This window comes from Cyprinodon tularosa, unplaced genomic scaffold (assembly GCF_016077235.1).
Source record: "Cyprinodon tularosa strain WSP-4 unplaced genomic scaffold, ASM1607723v1 ctg833, whole genome shotgun sequence".
Taxonomy (NCBI): Eukaryota; Metazoa; Chordata; class Actinopteri; order Cyprinodontiformes; family Cyprinodontidae; genus Cyprinodon; species Cyprinodon tularosa.
Genome location: NW_024039600.1, coordinates 156,328 through 172,700, shown reverse-complemented (window position 1 = coordinate 172,700; position 16,373 = coordinate 156,328). Strand labels below are relative to the sequence as shown.

General features: G+C 36.2%; 1 protein-coding gene across 2 annotated transcripts in view; it reads left to right on the top strand.

Moving 5' to 3' along the window:
• The window catches only part of fgd (faciogenital dysplasia), an 83,160-nt gene that overhangs the window by 42,651 nt on the left and 24,136 nt on the right, over positions 1-16,373 (top strand). For both annotated transcript variants that reach the window (XM_038272510.1, XM_038272509.1), the window contains exon 2: positions 10,307-10,477. In XM_038272510.1, the coding sequence (XP_038128438.1) occupies positions 10,307-10,477 (171 nt within the window). The remainder of the gene's footprint in view (positions 1-10,306; positions 10,478-16,373) is intronic.

The window sequence follows — 16,373 nt, the reverse complement described above, 5'->3', positions numbered from 1 at the left end:
TACAAAAACCTGCAATTCTACAAATGTTTGATTTAAAACTGTTGTTTTTCTGTCAGCATTCACCGTTAAACTTGGTTTCTTCTTCATTCTTTTTTTTGTCAAAGCTCCACATGTGATAAACTTTGTATTATTATTCTGGCTGTATATGTAGACAAATTTATGCCAGTCAACTTGTCATCAGTTGTAAATGTAAACCCACCGAATCACCAATGACACATTTTCTTCCGTCACTCGGACCTCAGTGAACCTATAGAGGCAGAAAATTGCAGCTTCTGTAATAAAAAAAATAAATAAATAAAAATAAATTAATAAATTGAACTTAATGGATCTCACAATGTAGAAATAAACTCTCTGCATTTTAACCCATCCCCTTCGGGAGCAGTGGGCTGCCATTGTGTGGCGCCCAGGGAGCAGTGTGGGGATAAGGTCATGAACCCAGAGTGCAGGTTGTGTGGATCGAACTGGATACTTGCAACCTTCTCAGAGCACAAGAGCCCTGCTCTAACAACTAGGTCAACACTCCCCCTTTTCCTTAATCTTAAAGTTTTGCTCATATCTTCCTTGCTTGAATAACATCTTCTCATGGATTTCTGATTCAAAGGGATGACTAAAAGAATTAGTCATAATGAAATTAGCTAAAGAATTTCAATGTATTATCTGTGTTGTTAGAGTTATTAAGGTCATTATGGGGACCATTTATTTTTTTTTTGTATCTAAATGTGGAGTGCCAAACTTTGTGCAGGGACACATACTCACTACAATTTTTAACAAATTTCTATGTTGCAATCTGTTTTTGAGTGGATGTATTGTATACATTCATTGTAAAAATCATTAGTTGACTCCAGTTCATGACTATACACTAATGCGTTCAGATAAAAATGTATTTAAAGCTTTCTGAAAATGCAATATTTTACAAGGGGCTTAGTGGGAAAACTAGTCTCTCACAATCCAAAGGTTTTGGGTTCAAATCCAGCTTCGGGTCACATATCGATGTGTCCTTGGGAGAGGAACGTAACCAGAAGCTTTGTACAAATCTGTGTTTTAGTTTATAAGTGAAAATGTGTACTTTTAAAGCACCCTAAGTAATTTACCCCATCACATGGATATCTTAGATTCCCCAAATTATTATTTTGACATCATTCTACCTATCTCAGATACAGTGCAGGCAAAAAGTTTGCTGTGTAAACAAGGTATGTTCAAATGGCAGATTTCAGTAGCAAGACAATCCCTCTTTTCATTAACATGGAAAAAGACACAAAGGTAACTGTTACACAAGTCTGAATTTAAACAGAAAAAACATATCTATAATGGAAGGCATTTAGAGGGAGAGAGATTGTATACTCTGCACGTGATCTCAAAGCAAACCATGACTGCCAAATGAGAGAATGAATGAGCGAAAGCATAGATCTTAAAAATTTCATCAACTGGCTGCTGTTAAAGCTTTTCTTTAGAAACAAAAAGTAATTAAAAAAAGCAGATTTTGCATCACATTCCTAGCTACCTGATTAGTTCTGATCTGTTTCCATTAACTATGTTAGTCCTTCTTTTGAAATTGCGCTCTGGGACTATTTCTGGGGTCCTTTCAAGACTGATACACTGTGAATATGGCGTAAATTGGTCTGGTTAGTAAGGCTACTTTAAAAGATATTCAAGTTTTATAACTGGGGGATTTTTAAAATTAAACAGTTTTGCATAACATAAGGATGCATGCCTGAAATTAGTTCATGCATAAAAAAGCAAAAGCGAGCAAGGAGATATTTTTCACAGCTTGCATAGTTCTGCATTGACTAGAGAACATTTTGAGACTGATTTTTAATGCAAGCTCCTATATTCATGCAAATTTCTTATATAAAATGCCTAAAGAACGTTACAAATATTAGTTATGGTTGTTTTTAATAATATTAAAAACCGTTTAGTGCCTGTCGAAAATTCACTGCAGTTTATCCCTCGCCTAAAAAAAAATAGACTACCCACAATAGAAAGAACTTAAAAAGGGGAAAAAAGCTGTAAATTTTAGTAAGTAAGAAGGAGCTCTACAAAAACCAGAGAACTAAAATCTGAAATTAAAAATGTAATGGAGCATCTCTGATGGATGAATCAGTTGCTTAAAGATTTAGACCATGTTTCCTATTTTTAACCTGTGTTTAATCTGTTTCAATCCATGTGTTGTTTTTCATGCTCTCTGTGGTTTTACATAAACAGAATACGCTCTTGTGTATATGAATGTCTGTGGAATTGTGTGTTTCTTTTGTTTAACCGTGGGGTAAAAGCCAGAATAGATCGAGGTCAGAGCGCTCATTACAGTCTCCTGCTGCATGTTGAGGAAGAGATGAGGAGAGACAACATGAGAAGGAATAATAGTGTAAAATATAAGCTGTAGTGGATCCAATGGGGTTAATTTAATGGGTTACCTCTCCCTCCAGTTGTTCATTGCTTTCCCCCCATTTTTTAAAGATAATGGTTTGTTCAATAATCAGTTTGTAATGCAGCTTATATAGCTTGATAGTTAACATAAGCATCATTTGAATGTTGGAGCTGTAATGATAAATGCAGATAAACTGAGAAGCTCGAGGACTTCTGAGTGTGTTGCTTCATTATTCTTGTGTCGCCATCACAGACAGAGGGGTCTGTTATCAGAGCACTGCTGTCAGCTCGTCCACACTGGGACTCGGAGACCCGATTGACTGGCTGTCTGAGCGGGGAGACTCTGCTGACTCGAAGTAATCTGTCTCCCTGACATCCCTGGGACGAAAGGACTGTACTCATGGGATGATGGGTGATAAATGATTGTGAGGACGGGGCCAGTCGCCTCAAGGCTGACAGTGACTGACAGGCAGCTGCGTTTGTGGATTTAGTGTGTTTGCACATGTTTAAAGGCTGATAAGAGGGAGGGAGTCTTCCTCAGAAGTGAATCATTCCTTTAAAATCCACATCTGCCAATTAGGGATTTAATACATCTTATAGATGTAAGTTGTACAATATGGGTTCTTTTTCTATAAACAAAAAAGTCAAATTACAGTGTTCTTTGATAACACTTTTTATTTGGCTTAATGTTAATTTCAAATAAGAGATTTGCACAATATGCTAAATTGGAGTGTTGCAATAACAGAGGTGGCTTTGATGCAGCATTTGTTTGGATATTAGATTCCAGCTGATGCCATGCATGCAAATACTGAAAGTTCGTAATATTATGGGCCTCTTGGGTAAGATATACGCTGCTCTGATTCCCACAGATGATGTATATTTTTAGTTTCAGAGATGCTAAAATTTACAAAGAGCTGTTATTAAAAAAAAAGGTATAAAGAAAAAAGAAAACTTTACTTTACTGGCCAAGATTGTGTGTATAAAAAACATATGACTTCCGTTTCCAGTGGTTTCTCACAGAGTACAGAGCTTAGGTATCAGCATATAAGCTTTAGAGAAAATTAAACTAAAAAATAAAAGGTATCTACATTTATGTGGAAGTACATTTATTGACCAGCGCAGGTTAGTAATTATATTGACTCTTGCATAAATGTTGCCCTGAATAAGCCACTCTTTCAGCTGAAGATTATTTAAACAAAGTCTTTTCTCAAAATGAACCACAGACGTCTGCTCCCTATGGACTGCACATGCACTCACTTAGCCTCTTAACATCCACCTCTTTTTGGTAAATTATCGTCTATTTTACATACCCAAATGGAAACGCAAATAACTTAGCAACTGTAAGCCCCAATTACATGTCATACATTATTTGAAAGCTAACACCTAGTTTCTGAATATATACATGACAAAATTGGGTGAGTAAAACACAGCCCAAGCTGCATCAGTTCAAGCATGACTCAAAGTTGTTGTATTTTTATTCTCAAAAATACTGTATAAGGTCTTTTTTGAACAGCAATAATAAAGACAAGCTGGCTTGTTGTCTTTTTCATGTTTACATGACATCCTGCTATATCTGTGTTAATTGTGCTTTGGTGCTTGCTGTATTCATAAAATGAACTTGAATTCAGAGTTATTAGTTATAAACGCTTTAAAACAGTTTAAGAGGTTAATGCACAACCAATGGATAAGTTGCCTCTATTATCGCCCCACCTGAGTGCTGCCCTTAGACACGACCCATAGGTTCTATATCAAAGCCACTGCTGCTGGTTATGTTGATCTTTTAGTGTTGAGTGTTGTTTAAAACTAGCGGCAGGCAAGTTGTTTTTCTGAACAAAGAAGTTTTGTTCCTTTTGTTTTCTTTTTTTACTCGTGACATGATGCAACCAGTAAAATTCCGACAGAGGAGGGAACTGTACTTTACAGTGTGTCCGACTGAAATACCTAAAAGTGCTTGAATAATTGTGCTGCTGAGGTGCAGTGGACGTTCAGAAAAAACAAAAACTGAAGCAAAGTTTCAGGTTACAGCTTAGAAAGATTCCCACTGATTGCTCTTAGGGTGCTGAGTCATACCGTGTGTAAGGAGACTGGTAAAACTGGAGATTAATAGTTGGTCTGTGAACAGAAAATGAACTGTGATTGGATGTTATTTTTGTTTGTGTAAACAAAAACTCATATCTTCCTTGTTCCAGCATAATCATTTTAGGATATCTCGTGCATCTGGCTTGTAAACCCTAGTTCTTTTAGTGTTGTATGAGCTACTGTGTGTTGTGGGCAAAGTCCGGGGATTCCGTGACACGCAGTCTTGTCACTCGGGCCACAAGACAAGGAGAAATTCAGGATCAAGTTTTAACAGGTGCAGCTTGAGGTACACTACTGGGTACCAGCAGGTAAATCTGCTCTTTGAAGGACTTCCCAGGGCGTGTGCGTGACAAATACTGGTCTCAGCTGTGCACACGCGCGTTAGAAAAACTGGGAGGGCAGGATTCATTGTGATACTGGCTGGGCCGACTTCTCCATGCACTTGTTCTTTGGACTTTGGATATTAGACACTAAAAGACTCCAGACGAGGTAATTTTACCAAACATGGCTTCTTTTTTTATTAATTCTTCCTGTTCAAATGTTTTGCCGATGGTTAGTGGATTGTGTTCATTCTTTTAGCTTTGTTAGTTGTTTTTTTGTTTGTTATTACTGTTTAAAAAGCACAAGTGTCAGCTCCTTCCTCCCTGCTTCGTCATCAAGTTGCTGCTCCACTTGAGAGCCAGTTCTAGCTCTTGGGTAACCATGGCTACACTGTGTTTCCATAGGTAACAAGTCTTATGCCTCTGTCTTCCAAAAGCTGTTTGTTTTTCCCAGAAGAGAACACAACCTGTCTTGGGTCAGAGAGTTATTTAACCCCTCATTTAACCGTCCAACATTTTTTTCCACTTCATCACAGCTCGAGAATTTCCTGTGTCTTTCCTCTCAAGTCTTCTCTGATTACCATGCTGATCTGGTGAGCCTCTCTATGGATGATGTTTTATTTTTTCTTATGCTTGTGTAGAACATAGAGCCAGGAGAGGTGCTTTTATTCCACTGTGCAGAGGTGGAGGTAGAGCCTGCGGTCTGCCATGCGGGGCAGGAAGCGTAACAGGGACTCATTACCGACTGAATTTTCTCTGCTTCCACTGCCTGGAGCACAGATTCAAAACATCAAATTAGATGTGCCAGGAGTCCTGTAAGGTGCTTGGGGTAATTTTGGGTTAAAATTCATTTGAGAACAAACCGCTGTGACGCCGTCTCGCCGGGGTAAATTGAAATCCCTGTTTGTGGAAAAAAAAAAATCTCCTTAGAAATGAGATCAAACACAAACAAAGCCTGCTGCAGCTTTTGAAGCTAATAACGTGCAGGTTCACAGGGTCCTTGAATTTAACAGTTTTGTAAAAAAAATATATTTTTAATTCAGTTAATTTAAAATCTTCACCAAAAGCTAAAAAAAAAAATCTTAACAGCTAAAAAAACAACAACACATAATTAACTTAAGTCCTTTTTTGTGTTGGTCATACTTATGGTGCTGGGCACATTTATGGACATGTGGTTGAGAAGTGTAAGAAAATCCTTAAAATAGGTCCCAACTGGCACTAATGTAGCACATTTGATGCCATTATAACATCCTCTCTTTCGTCATTAGCACAGCATTTTATCTGGGGGGGTTTTCATAACGTTGGTTGAAGTACGTATACAGAAAGTAGAAAGTGGGTCATCTCTACCCACACCACAGCTTCTCTGTGACATTCAGCCATTGACAACTTCTGATAATAAGGTGGATTTGGGGTCTAATGAACTACTGGCTGTATGATTTGGATCATGATTCCATTAAAAAGGCCCTTTGATAAAGTCCACAAGATTTGTTGCATCCAAGGTTTAAAATTGAATAGAATCAGATTTTATCATCATTGTTTCACACGATAAATAAAAAGTTCTATTATAAATTATATACAGTATATATATATATATATATATATATATATATATATATATATATATATATATATATATATATATATATATATATATATATATATATATATATATATTTCAGTAGGAAAGATATATGCTGCATTTATCCATAAGGTGTCTTTAGCTGATATTGTTATTTGATGCGAATCTTCTGATATAAAAGCTGTTTTTAAGTCTGTTGGATTTGGTTGTTAAAGTTCTGAAACTTTTTCTAGAAGGGAACAGAGAAATAAGAATGTCTCCAGGATGAACAAACTCTGTTGCCATGGCGCCAACTTTCTTTCAGAGTCTGTTGGCCTAAATGTCAGTGAGAACTGTCAGCTGTGTCTTCTGCAGATTCCTCTTCTTCTGAGAACAGCTGGAGGAAAACACAGAGCAGCAATATGTCAGGAGGCTCTTTATACTATATTTCTTTATACTATGCACATTAAAAAAGCTTCCCAGAATTTTAAAAGAGTTCATCCACCATACCTAAGAGCAGGCATCGGATGCTTTTGGACATACTTATCCTTTATTTCTCTCCATCCTCTTGGACCCTTTGTTGTCTAAAGCTCTTTAGCTTAGTCAGAGGTGGGTACTAACTAGTTACATTTACTAGAGTAGCTGAAAAAAATTACTTTTGAGAATTGTTTTACTGCATCAACTTTTTATTTTGTGATGACATATGATTACTCTTGAGTAAAATTCCTGGCTGTTCTTCCATTGAGTATTTATACTTTAAAACTAGGTCGTCTTAGTAGTACGTCCCCGCTCCCTCTGCAGACACTCTGGTGCACCTCTCCAAAATTGTAGGTGACCACAGACAGGAGGCCTCTGATTGGTCAAATCTACATCTGCTCTACACTATGCTAGTCCTGTTTGGTACCTTACCAGTTTGTTTTGTTTATATGACTGCCATTGTGGAAAACAACTCGTGAAGATGGAGCAGCTAGAAGAATGAGGTGCACGAGAACACTGGGATCCTTTTTCCACCTGGATCCCTGCTCTTTTTCACCTTCAAGCCCCTCTGTTGTCGCACACTCAGCCATATATAGACCCACAGCTAGTTCGTGTCCACTTTTGCGTTAGGGCGTGGAATAAGCATAGCGCAGACCACGCTTCAATATTTAGCATAAATCAAAATGTCTGCGTCATACCTGCGACAAGTGACACTCTGCTGCGGGAGTAAGGGTGTGCAAAATAATCGTCATGACGATGCATCGCGATTCTAATTTTTGTGATCTACTGCATCGATTCTTGAAGGCAAGAATCGATTATAAAAAAAAAAAAAAGAACAAATAAAATACATGAATGGTTGGCACATATCAGCCAAATCAAGTGGAATACAACTTCCAGTCCAGCAGATGTCGCTGCGGATGTGTTGACGCCCGCTGCTTTGTGTCACAAGCATTTCCGGCCGTGGGATACTGAGACGAGTCATACGAAATAAAACATGGAGGACACTATGAAAATTCGCCCCGCGGTTCCATCAGATGCTTGGATGCATTTTGGCTTTAAAAACAAAGAAGGTAAAAATTAAATTGATATGATGCACGTAATTTGCAAAAGGGGAAACATACATTTAAATGTTTTCGTTTCATTGGTTTAAAGGACCACTGAGGCCATGTAAACATACTGATTATCCTTATTTTGTTATTTTAAGTTTGATGAATCCTAAGATCTTTTTGTCAGTGTGTCCACGCCTGTAATAGTAATATTTCTGTCCAGTATTTGTTTTCATGGCAACACTGGTAATGGCTGTATCTTTTTCTTACAGTGTTCAGTGAAAATATCGCAATGCATCGCAATATTTCAAGTATCATGATGCATCGTGATAGAATTGCATCGTGGCATGTGAATCCTGATTCGAATCGAATCATGACTTCTTTGCCAATACCCACCCCTATGCGGGAGTATAACCAGCCCTAACTTCATACAGCTATAGTTTATACTAAAGTGAGACTTCTATTTTGTACTCAAAATAGTGTATTTTTAAATGATATTTTTAATCTGCTCATCCTGCTCTGTCATTTGGAAGTCAAGTAAAAATACAGTAACCTGTTGTATTCTAACCTGTACGAAACAAACTAAGTACCGAGTACATGTTTTATTATAAAACATATACTGATTTATATTTTTTAAAGTGTTTCTTCCACCTGATATAGTTAGTATCTAATTAATGTATTTTATTTTTTCATTAGTTTTATTTCGTTCTTTGAAACACAAGAATCTACAGATAATGCTTTAAATATCTTTACATCATTTGTTGTAATATAAGATGTTATGGTATTAAGTAGATCAGTTACTCAGTACCTAAGCTAAAAAAAGTAGCCTTTTATGCAAACACTATTTTCTCTTACTTGAGTATTTTCTTGGATGGCTTTTTTAAATTCTTACTAGAGTAAAAACATGATCAATTGGTTCAGAGTTCAGATTAAAAGAAGCTGTTTGGATCTATTTTGTGATGTTAGGGCAGGAAAAAAAATTGCCTTGCAGTAGTTGAACAGTGAGCATAGAAAATATTCTTTTTACCTGATTTTCCATCCTCCTCATACTGTCTGGTGTCAGGATTACTATGTGCCAACATTTGTTTACATGCATTAGTTTGTCTTTAGTTTCTCTTTTCAGCAGAACTTTTCTTCAGGAGTGCGAATGACGCACGTTAGTTTAAACCTGGTTTTATTTCAGCAATTATTCTTGCAAACATTAACCCTTAAAAGAAAACAAGCTCTTAGCTCTCAGATTTAGAAAATAGTTTTAAATCAAACAAAAACTGAAATGGTCACAAGATTATCTGACTTGTACATCAAGCATTTGTCCCTGACCTTAATCCGATTTTTACAGAACTCAAAACATAAAAAGTACATCCAGGAAGATTTGTATTCATGTTTATAGAATGGATTGTTAAGTTTTAGATTTGAGGGATATAATGAACAGGTTAGAGCTGATCAGAAGAAAATTCAGATTTTAATCCTAACTGAATTATTCATTTATTGCTAGTCATAAAAACTAAAAGATGTCCTTTATTTAAACATTTGTTGAACATAATGTTTTCTAAACAACCAATAAATCTATTATATTTGTTTACTCTAGGGTCAGTTTTTCCTTTAGAGCAACATAATATATGAGGGAACATGTTGTTAAAGAGGTCAAATCTAGGTTTAGATATCACTTTTGACACTAGTTTATCATATTTTTATAACGACTGTAAAATCTTTTTTTCACTTACAGGTTTAGGTGGAATATGGCCACAAAGAGGCCATAATATTAGCTCATAGTCATACTGTATTGATTCATAACAATTATCTCTGGATCCATATGTGGAAACCATGGATGAATTATGTGCTATATTTATTTAGATAATGCTACTTAAATTATTTTTTATTATATTAATAATGTTTTACCAAACCTAGGTTTGGACAAACATGAATAAAGAAAGTGTGGGTTCCTTATCTTTGCAATATTCAGCATGTTTTCCTGACGTTCGACCAAGTGGGGATACATATACCTTTCTAAATAGTTTATTAAATCTAACAAGCATTTAAAAAAAGATGGATGTCACCTTTGCCCCAGAGTGGAGGTCTGTTGAATTTAATATCTTTCATCTTTATTTTTATTTCTGTATATTTCTGTTTTGTTTCTCTGTCGCATGTAGAAGACACTATCTATTTCCAGATATTGTTCAGAGTACATCAGATGTCTGGAGTTAGATTTAGGCCACAGAGTGAAAGACGCTCGCAGCTGTCCTCTCAGGACTGATGCTTTCAGGTTCCTCTTTGCTGGTTCTGATCTGAGGGTGACCTCTTGAAGCACACTGCACTGTAGGTCATTCACTAACACGTCTTTCTCCGCACACCACTGCATTTCTGTGGCAGGATTACGGTGGGATACAGATGACTTTTTCAGTGGAGTCTTGTTAGGAGTGATCGATATCTAATATTGAGGCTTATTTGTCTCCTCTCTCCAGACCTGCCGCCCTCCTCCCTGCAATACCAGTGCGGATCAGTGGACTACTTGTGTTCTCCACGACTGGCAAAAAAAGGCCCAACCACCAGACCATGTCCCGACAAGCCCGCAATCAAGCCACGGCCCCAGACCTCCACCTTACCCAGACCACCGACTGCTCAGAAACCTCAAGGTAAAATCCCATGATACAGAGTGGCCCCTGTTATTGTAATTGAAGGCTGCCTGCAGGATCAGACCCCTGCTATTAACCTGTCATTGCTTCTGCTCTGAAAAACCTCTGTTCTCTGTGCGGCCTCACTCTGCCACTCAAGCTGTTTAGTGGGTCATTGCTGCAGGAGCAGCTGGTGGAAAAGGAGGCCACTGGTTCCCAAGTGTTTTTGTTTTGATTACATCTGAAGAATGAGAAATATGAACAACATGTGCTGTGTTTAAAGAGTTTCTGAGGAGCAATACTGGGACATCACACTGCAGACCAATTTTCTAAAGGCTTCCTATGCCAAGAGGCAGGCTGGGATAAAGCTTAGTTAACAATAAAAATCAGTCTTTTTAAATGGTGACAACTCCAAAACAAAATCCATGTTTGGAAGATCTGAAGATATAGGAAAGATCCATAAATTATGATGTTCCGTTTGACTGTTTTCATGGGTTTAACTAGATACTGTACAAAGACTTCAAAATAGAAATTAAATTATGGCTCTACTAAGAGTTCAATATGGCATACTGGGAGAATCTAAATAATAGATCGCTCTAAATTTTAAGTTTTTTTCCTTTCTTTTGATCACCAAAAACTCAATATCCTAATTAATTTTTACACAAAAAAGGAAAAAAAAAAACAGCAGTAGTACTCATAGAAGTAGGAACTAGAACTGGAACAGATGACTGAATATCTCCAACGTGTATCTTACTCGCCATATTCTTTTAAACACATATTTTATAAAAAAAAATAATCAAACTTTCTCAGGCCTCCATATTTGATCTGAAAATAAAGTGATTTCTTGATGAATGTCTATTAAACTCTCTCAAAACTGTTTTGGTATGAAAAGATAAAGGCACATAAATTGATCAAACAGAGGATTTAAAGTAGGTTTGATCTATTGAGGAAAAAATTAAGAAATCCTAAGAAGAGTAGCAAAGTCTGTAAAGATGATATTTTTCCAAGTAAATCCAGTAGAGATCTGGAAATATGTTGAATTATATACTAAAGTTACCGCTGCACATTTAAAATGTTCTGGTACTGTATCACTGTGGGGTTAGTAATGCTTCTGCTTACACACAAGCAATGATGAACAGAAAATATCTTGTTTTGACAACAGTGATTACTTTTGAGCTTGTATGGGATTATCTCTGTATGATAACAGAAATACCACAGCTTTAGTTCTAAAGGGGGAAAAAATTAAATAAGAATCTGTATGATTAAAAAGTTTTTATTTCAAACAGAAAAGTTAAAACTGTTTCTATAACTACAGATTGAGTATTATTTTGATAATAATCTAATATCAGTGCAACTTTTTTCCCCCCCATAATAAAAGTCGCACTCACCTTTTGATGGGTGAGCCTGCAATCAACTGCTTGGCAGAAAGTTTTAAAAGGTTGGGGTTTGTTTTCCATTCCAGCTTTATTTTTATAACACTTTAAAACCCAACAGGACCAAGGTGCTGCACAAAAAACTTTTAAATGTTTTTTTTTTTAAACAGCGTTACTTTAATTCTGTGTTTTTCCTTTTGCATTGGAGCTAATTCCTTGGAGCAAAACGTGGGTTTGTTTTTTAACTACTGTAAAAATGTATTAACCTTCTTTTTGCAAGCTGACCATCAGTGTGCAGCAACAGGAATATTCTTACATTCATGTTTGACCTCTATACCAGAAGCGAAATCTATTTCTTCTTTGTGGAGACAGTTTTTGTCAAAGCAGGAAATGTAGCTTTATGTCACAGCTGTTCAAATTTGAATTTCCTTTTCTGCATGTTTCATGGTCTGATCAAACAGACAGACAGACAGGTATAATGTACTGCTCTTTATGTACAGCTTGCTAACCTGATATGGATTTCCACTGCAGAATATTTGCAGAAAATAATGAAGTTGCTAATTCTGTTGCTAATTCTGGGTGTATTTGGGTTTATGGCGTCACAAGAGGTAAGGAATCAAGTCAATCAGCTGCATTTGTAAAATCTTAAAAAGAGGAATTGGATAAGAAATGATGGGGAAAAAAGAAAAGCAAAAAAAAATTTTCCTCATACTGATGTGATCTCACAGGAAGCAATGAACCTGGAAGCTTTTTTTTCTGGACATATTTTATCTTGAAGAATCAAAATGCAAACCCTGCATATGACCTGCTATGTCAGATGGTAACTCATAAGTGAAATATTTTAAAGAAAAGTCCTGCTAACAGATTTAAAGTGTTTGTATTCTAAGTTGATCTTCTATAACATGATTTGATGTCAATAGAACATCCCCAACAGATAGTAAAATGCTTTGGCTTTAATATAATTAGTTGTGTGGGCCCTTCAGAATCCACAGAACAATTAAACTGTTTGGAGATAGGCTGTCACCATCCTGTTTGTCATAAATGTACCACCTGGAGAACAAAAATAGTGATTGCTATTCTTATCCAGGGAGGAAAAATGAGAGTGAAGCCTTTTCCTGGGATGTAGTTAGGAACCCATTTTGGAAAAAGGCTATTCATGTCTCCACACATCTGCCAGGGAGCCAATACAGGTTTCATTGCTTTTAGATCCTTAATAAGGTTGGAGCCACTCACTTAAAGGAATAATTAAATATCTATTTAAATGGTTTTTTTTGTTTGTTTTTTTTTTTTTTTTTTCTTAAGGGCTGAAACAATTCATAGGATTATTTGTGATTAAACGATTATTAAAATTATTGTCAACTAATTTAGTAATCGATTAATCAGTCTTTGGAGTATAGAGACTCTAAAACATGGATTATACTTAGAACAGTAATTATACCAAAAAAATCATTACTTTACATTTAAGATAAAAAAAAAAAATTCTTTTGCAAACATGCTCTATACAGAACTCTCAATATATCAATATACATCAATGAAAAATACTCAAAAGAAAAGAAAAAAGCTCAATGCTTTCATCATCTTATCATCAGATTAAATAATGGGAAGAGTTGGTTTACTCCTGTTACATTAATCTATAAAAAGACGCCAGATTTAATGGAATTTGTTGTCTCACTGTCTCAAGGAGAATTAAATTTTTTTCTAACAGTATTTGTTGCATGACATCTTTCAGAAGGTCAAAGGAGTTGGGGGTCGAGCCTGCTTCCAGTGTAATAAAATCCATCTACGTGCTAGAAGACATATAAATGTTATCATGTTATATTGAGATTGAGACTAGGTTCTGCAACTCCAAAGATGGCTGTCAGAGGGTTAGGGTCAATCACTCTTCCTATGATGGCACAAAAAGGTTGGGAAATCTTTTGCCAGTATGTTGCTATCCTCTGACAGCGCCAAAACATATGGGCTAATGAAGATTTTGATTGAACGCATCTGCCGCATGCAGGATTCATACTAGGACACATTCTGCAGAGCTTTACCTTAGATAAAAGTAATCAATGAAGTGCTTTAAACTGCAATAGCCTGTCTCTTACACAGACTGAAGAGGAGTGCACCCATTTCAGACAGTCAGTTATGACTGATCCCAGGTCAGTTATCCAAGCTGTTGTCAGATGATTCAAAGAGATGGCACTGTTAAAACATGAGTTTATTGTAAAGAATCAAAATCATTCCCTTTGTCTACGAATGTTGTTGTTTAAGGGAATTTGTCATTTACAAAGGGATGGGTTTTTTTTTTACAACAGAAACTGTCATTGCTAAAGTGTTGTTGTTGTTGTTTTTTTTTATTCTCCACCTGTTATTAGATGTTTATTGTACCCTGATAGTTTTGAATGACTCCACAGAGAGAGACCAGCAGAATTAAAAAACAGAAAGCTCAACTAATGGATTAACAAGAAACTCTGTCTTGCTCTGTTTTATTGTTGCATCTGTAATGATGCAACAATAAAATTGCCTCTCATTATAAAAACTAAAAAGACTATTCAGGTCAGAAGGGAAATAAGCTTTATGGGGATTAACCACCTGCAGCTAAAACTAATTCTGTTAGAAATGTGTTTTCATCTAATACATCAAACAAGCTTCTTCATCGCTGCTTAATGCAGCATAAATTTGGTGAAATTAGTTTTCTGCATTAGAAATTAATAAATATAATTTTCCATTTGTGATTTATCCATAACACACTGTATTAGAAGGATAGCTTGGTGATAGGGAGGCAGTTTATCTGGAGCATTACAGTCTTATGGGGGCATAATCATAAATTTGAAAACTCATTCAAAGCTCCAAAGTTTTAGAAGTGATGAAATCCTGGTTTTAGATGATAATCTCCTATCCTGATATATACAGCACTCTTTTAAAGAGCTAGACTTAAAAATAACATTTAGACTTAAAAATAAAATTTCTCCAGTAAGTGGTCATCTAAATTAAGATTTTTTTATGTATCTCTATATTTCTTTGAAATTTGACATATCAAATTTTACATTTTATTTATTTTAGGACGTGGTATAACATGTTGAAAGATCCTAAAGAACTGCTAACTAATCATCTGCCATTAAACTTCAGATTAAGATGGATGATATTGTCTTAACTGAAGTTTAGGATCTTTAAATCCTGCTGATGGAGATCATTACAGTTACCTACCATACTTAACGGTGTGGGATTAAGGGTCTTCCTCAAGGACCCAGAGTGGCAGTCTGTGGCAGTGGGGCTTGTACTCAGAACCTCTGGATTCCAAGCGCAATGCCCTAACCATTTGCCCCCCACTCCCCGTCTAGGCCGCCACTTCCTAGGTCGTCTCTTGGCTGTCATTTCAACTGTTTCACTTGATGTTCTGTTGTGAATCCTCAAGATAAACTCTCAGAACAAGCCACCATATACCTATAGTGATATATGTCCTGCAGGACCAGCTGGTTCTGCAACAGGTTTTTCCCCTGTTGAAACTCTAATCAAGACTCTACATCACATCTGCAAACATCACATTTGCACTGCCAACATGGCTATAATGTTGGTAGTGCACAACATCAACATTATAGCCATTATAAAACAACGCAATGTTATACTCTATTTTGCACAATATTTATTTTGCACTGCACTCAACCTCTCTATATTAACGCCTTTTGCACCATAGCTTTTAAACTGTTTTTTTTTTTTTTTTCTCCTATACTGTTTACATTCTGATCACTGCTGCCCTTTATAAATGGCAATGTTCATTTCACTGCTGTAAGCTGCTCATTCACTGTTGAAAGCTGTATGCACCAATATTTCGTTTTGTTTACACTTTGTGTATACATGATGACAAAAAAGTATGTCTAGGTGAAATCACACAAGTGAATGGATCAGAGGTCATTAATTTCATTAGTTTTTCTGATCACATTCACCCCGGCTTTGTTTTCTCTGTGTTTGCAGCAAAGTAACTGAGCTGTACATGGAAGCTATATATGGATTTAGGTAAAATCACACCAAAATACACATTAGCAGTGATAATTCTGAGTGAACTACTTTATTGGCCATAGCATATGGTTAATCCATTGGTATAATGATTGTTTTATAGTGTAATAAAATCAATGAGCGTACAGAAGTACAGTGTTTACTAAATTTAAAACGCGTAGGATGAAAAACTAAATGGGTACATAAACCGGTCACGCTGTGCTCTGAAAATAAGTCCAAGGTTTAACGTTGGATGCCTGCACCTAATGATGGTACTTAATTATTTAAGACAAAGATTGTTCAGTGTTTCTAAATCCCAGCTATTCAAACCGGTTATTGTCCCACTTGTGATGCCATCAGACAAATAAACACAAAGGAGAATAAGCTGTCTTTTCTTTCGGTTTAGAAAAAAAAAAAGCATTACAGACAGTGTACATCTGTTAGGCTCTTCATCAGAGCAGCCGTGTGGATGTTTCACTGCATGTTTGAAGCAAAGTTCTCCTTCTGAGTGGACCTGTATCAGACTGAAAAAAAGATCACAGAGGAAGTGCTCATTTTATAAACTGTAA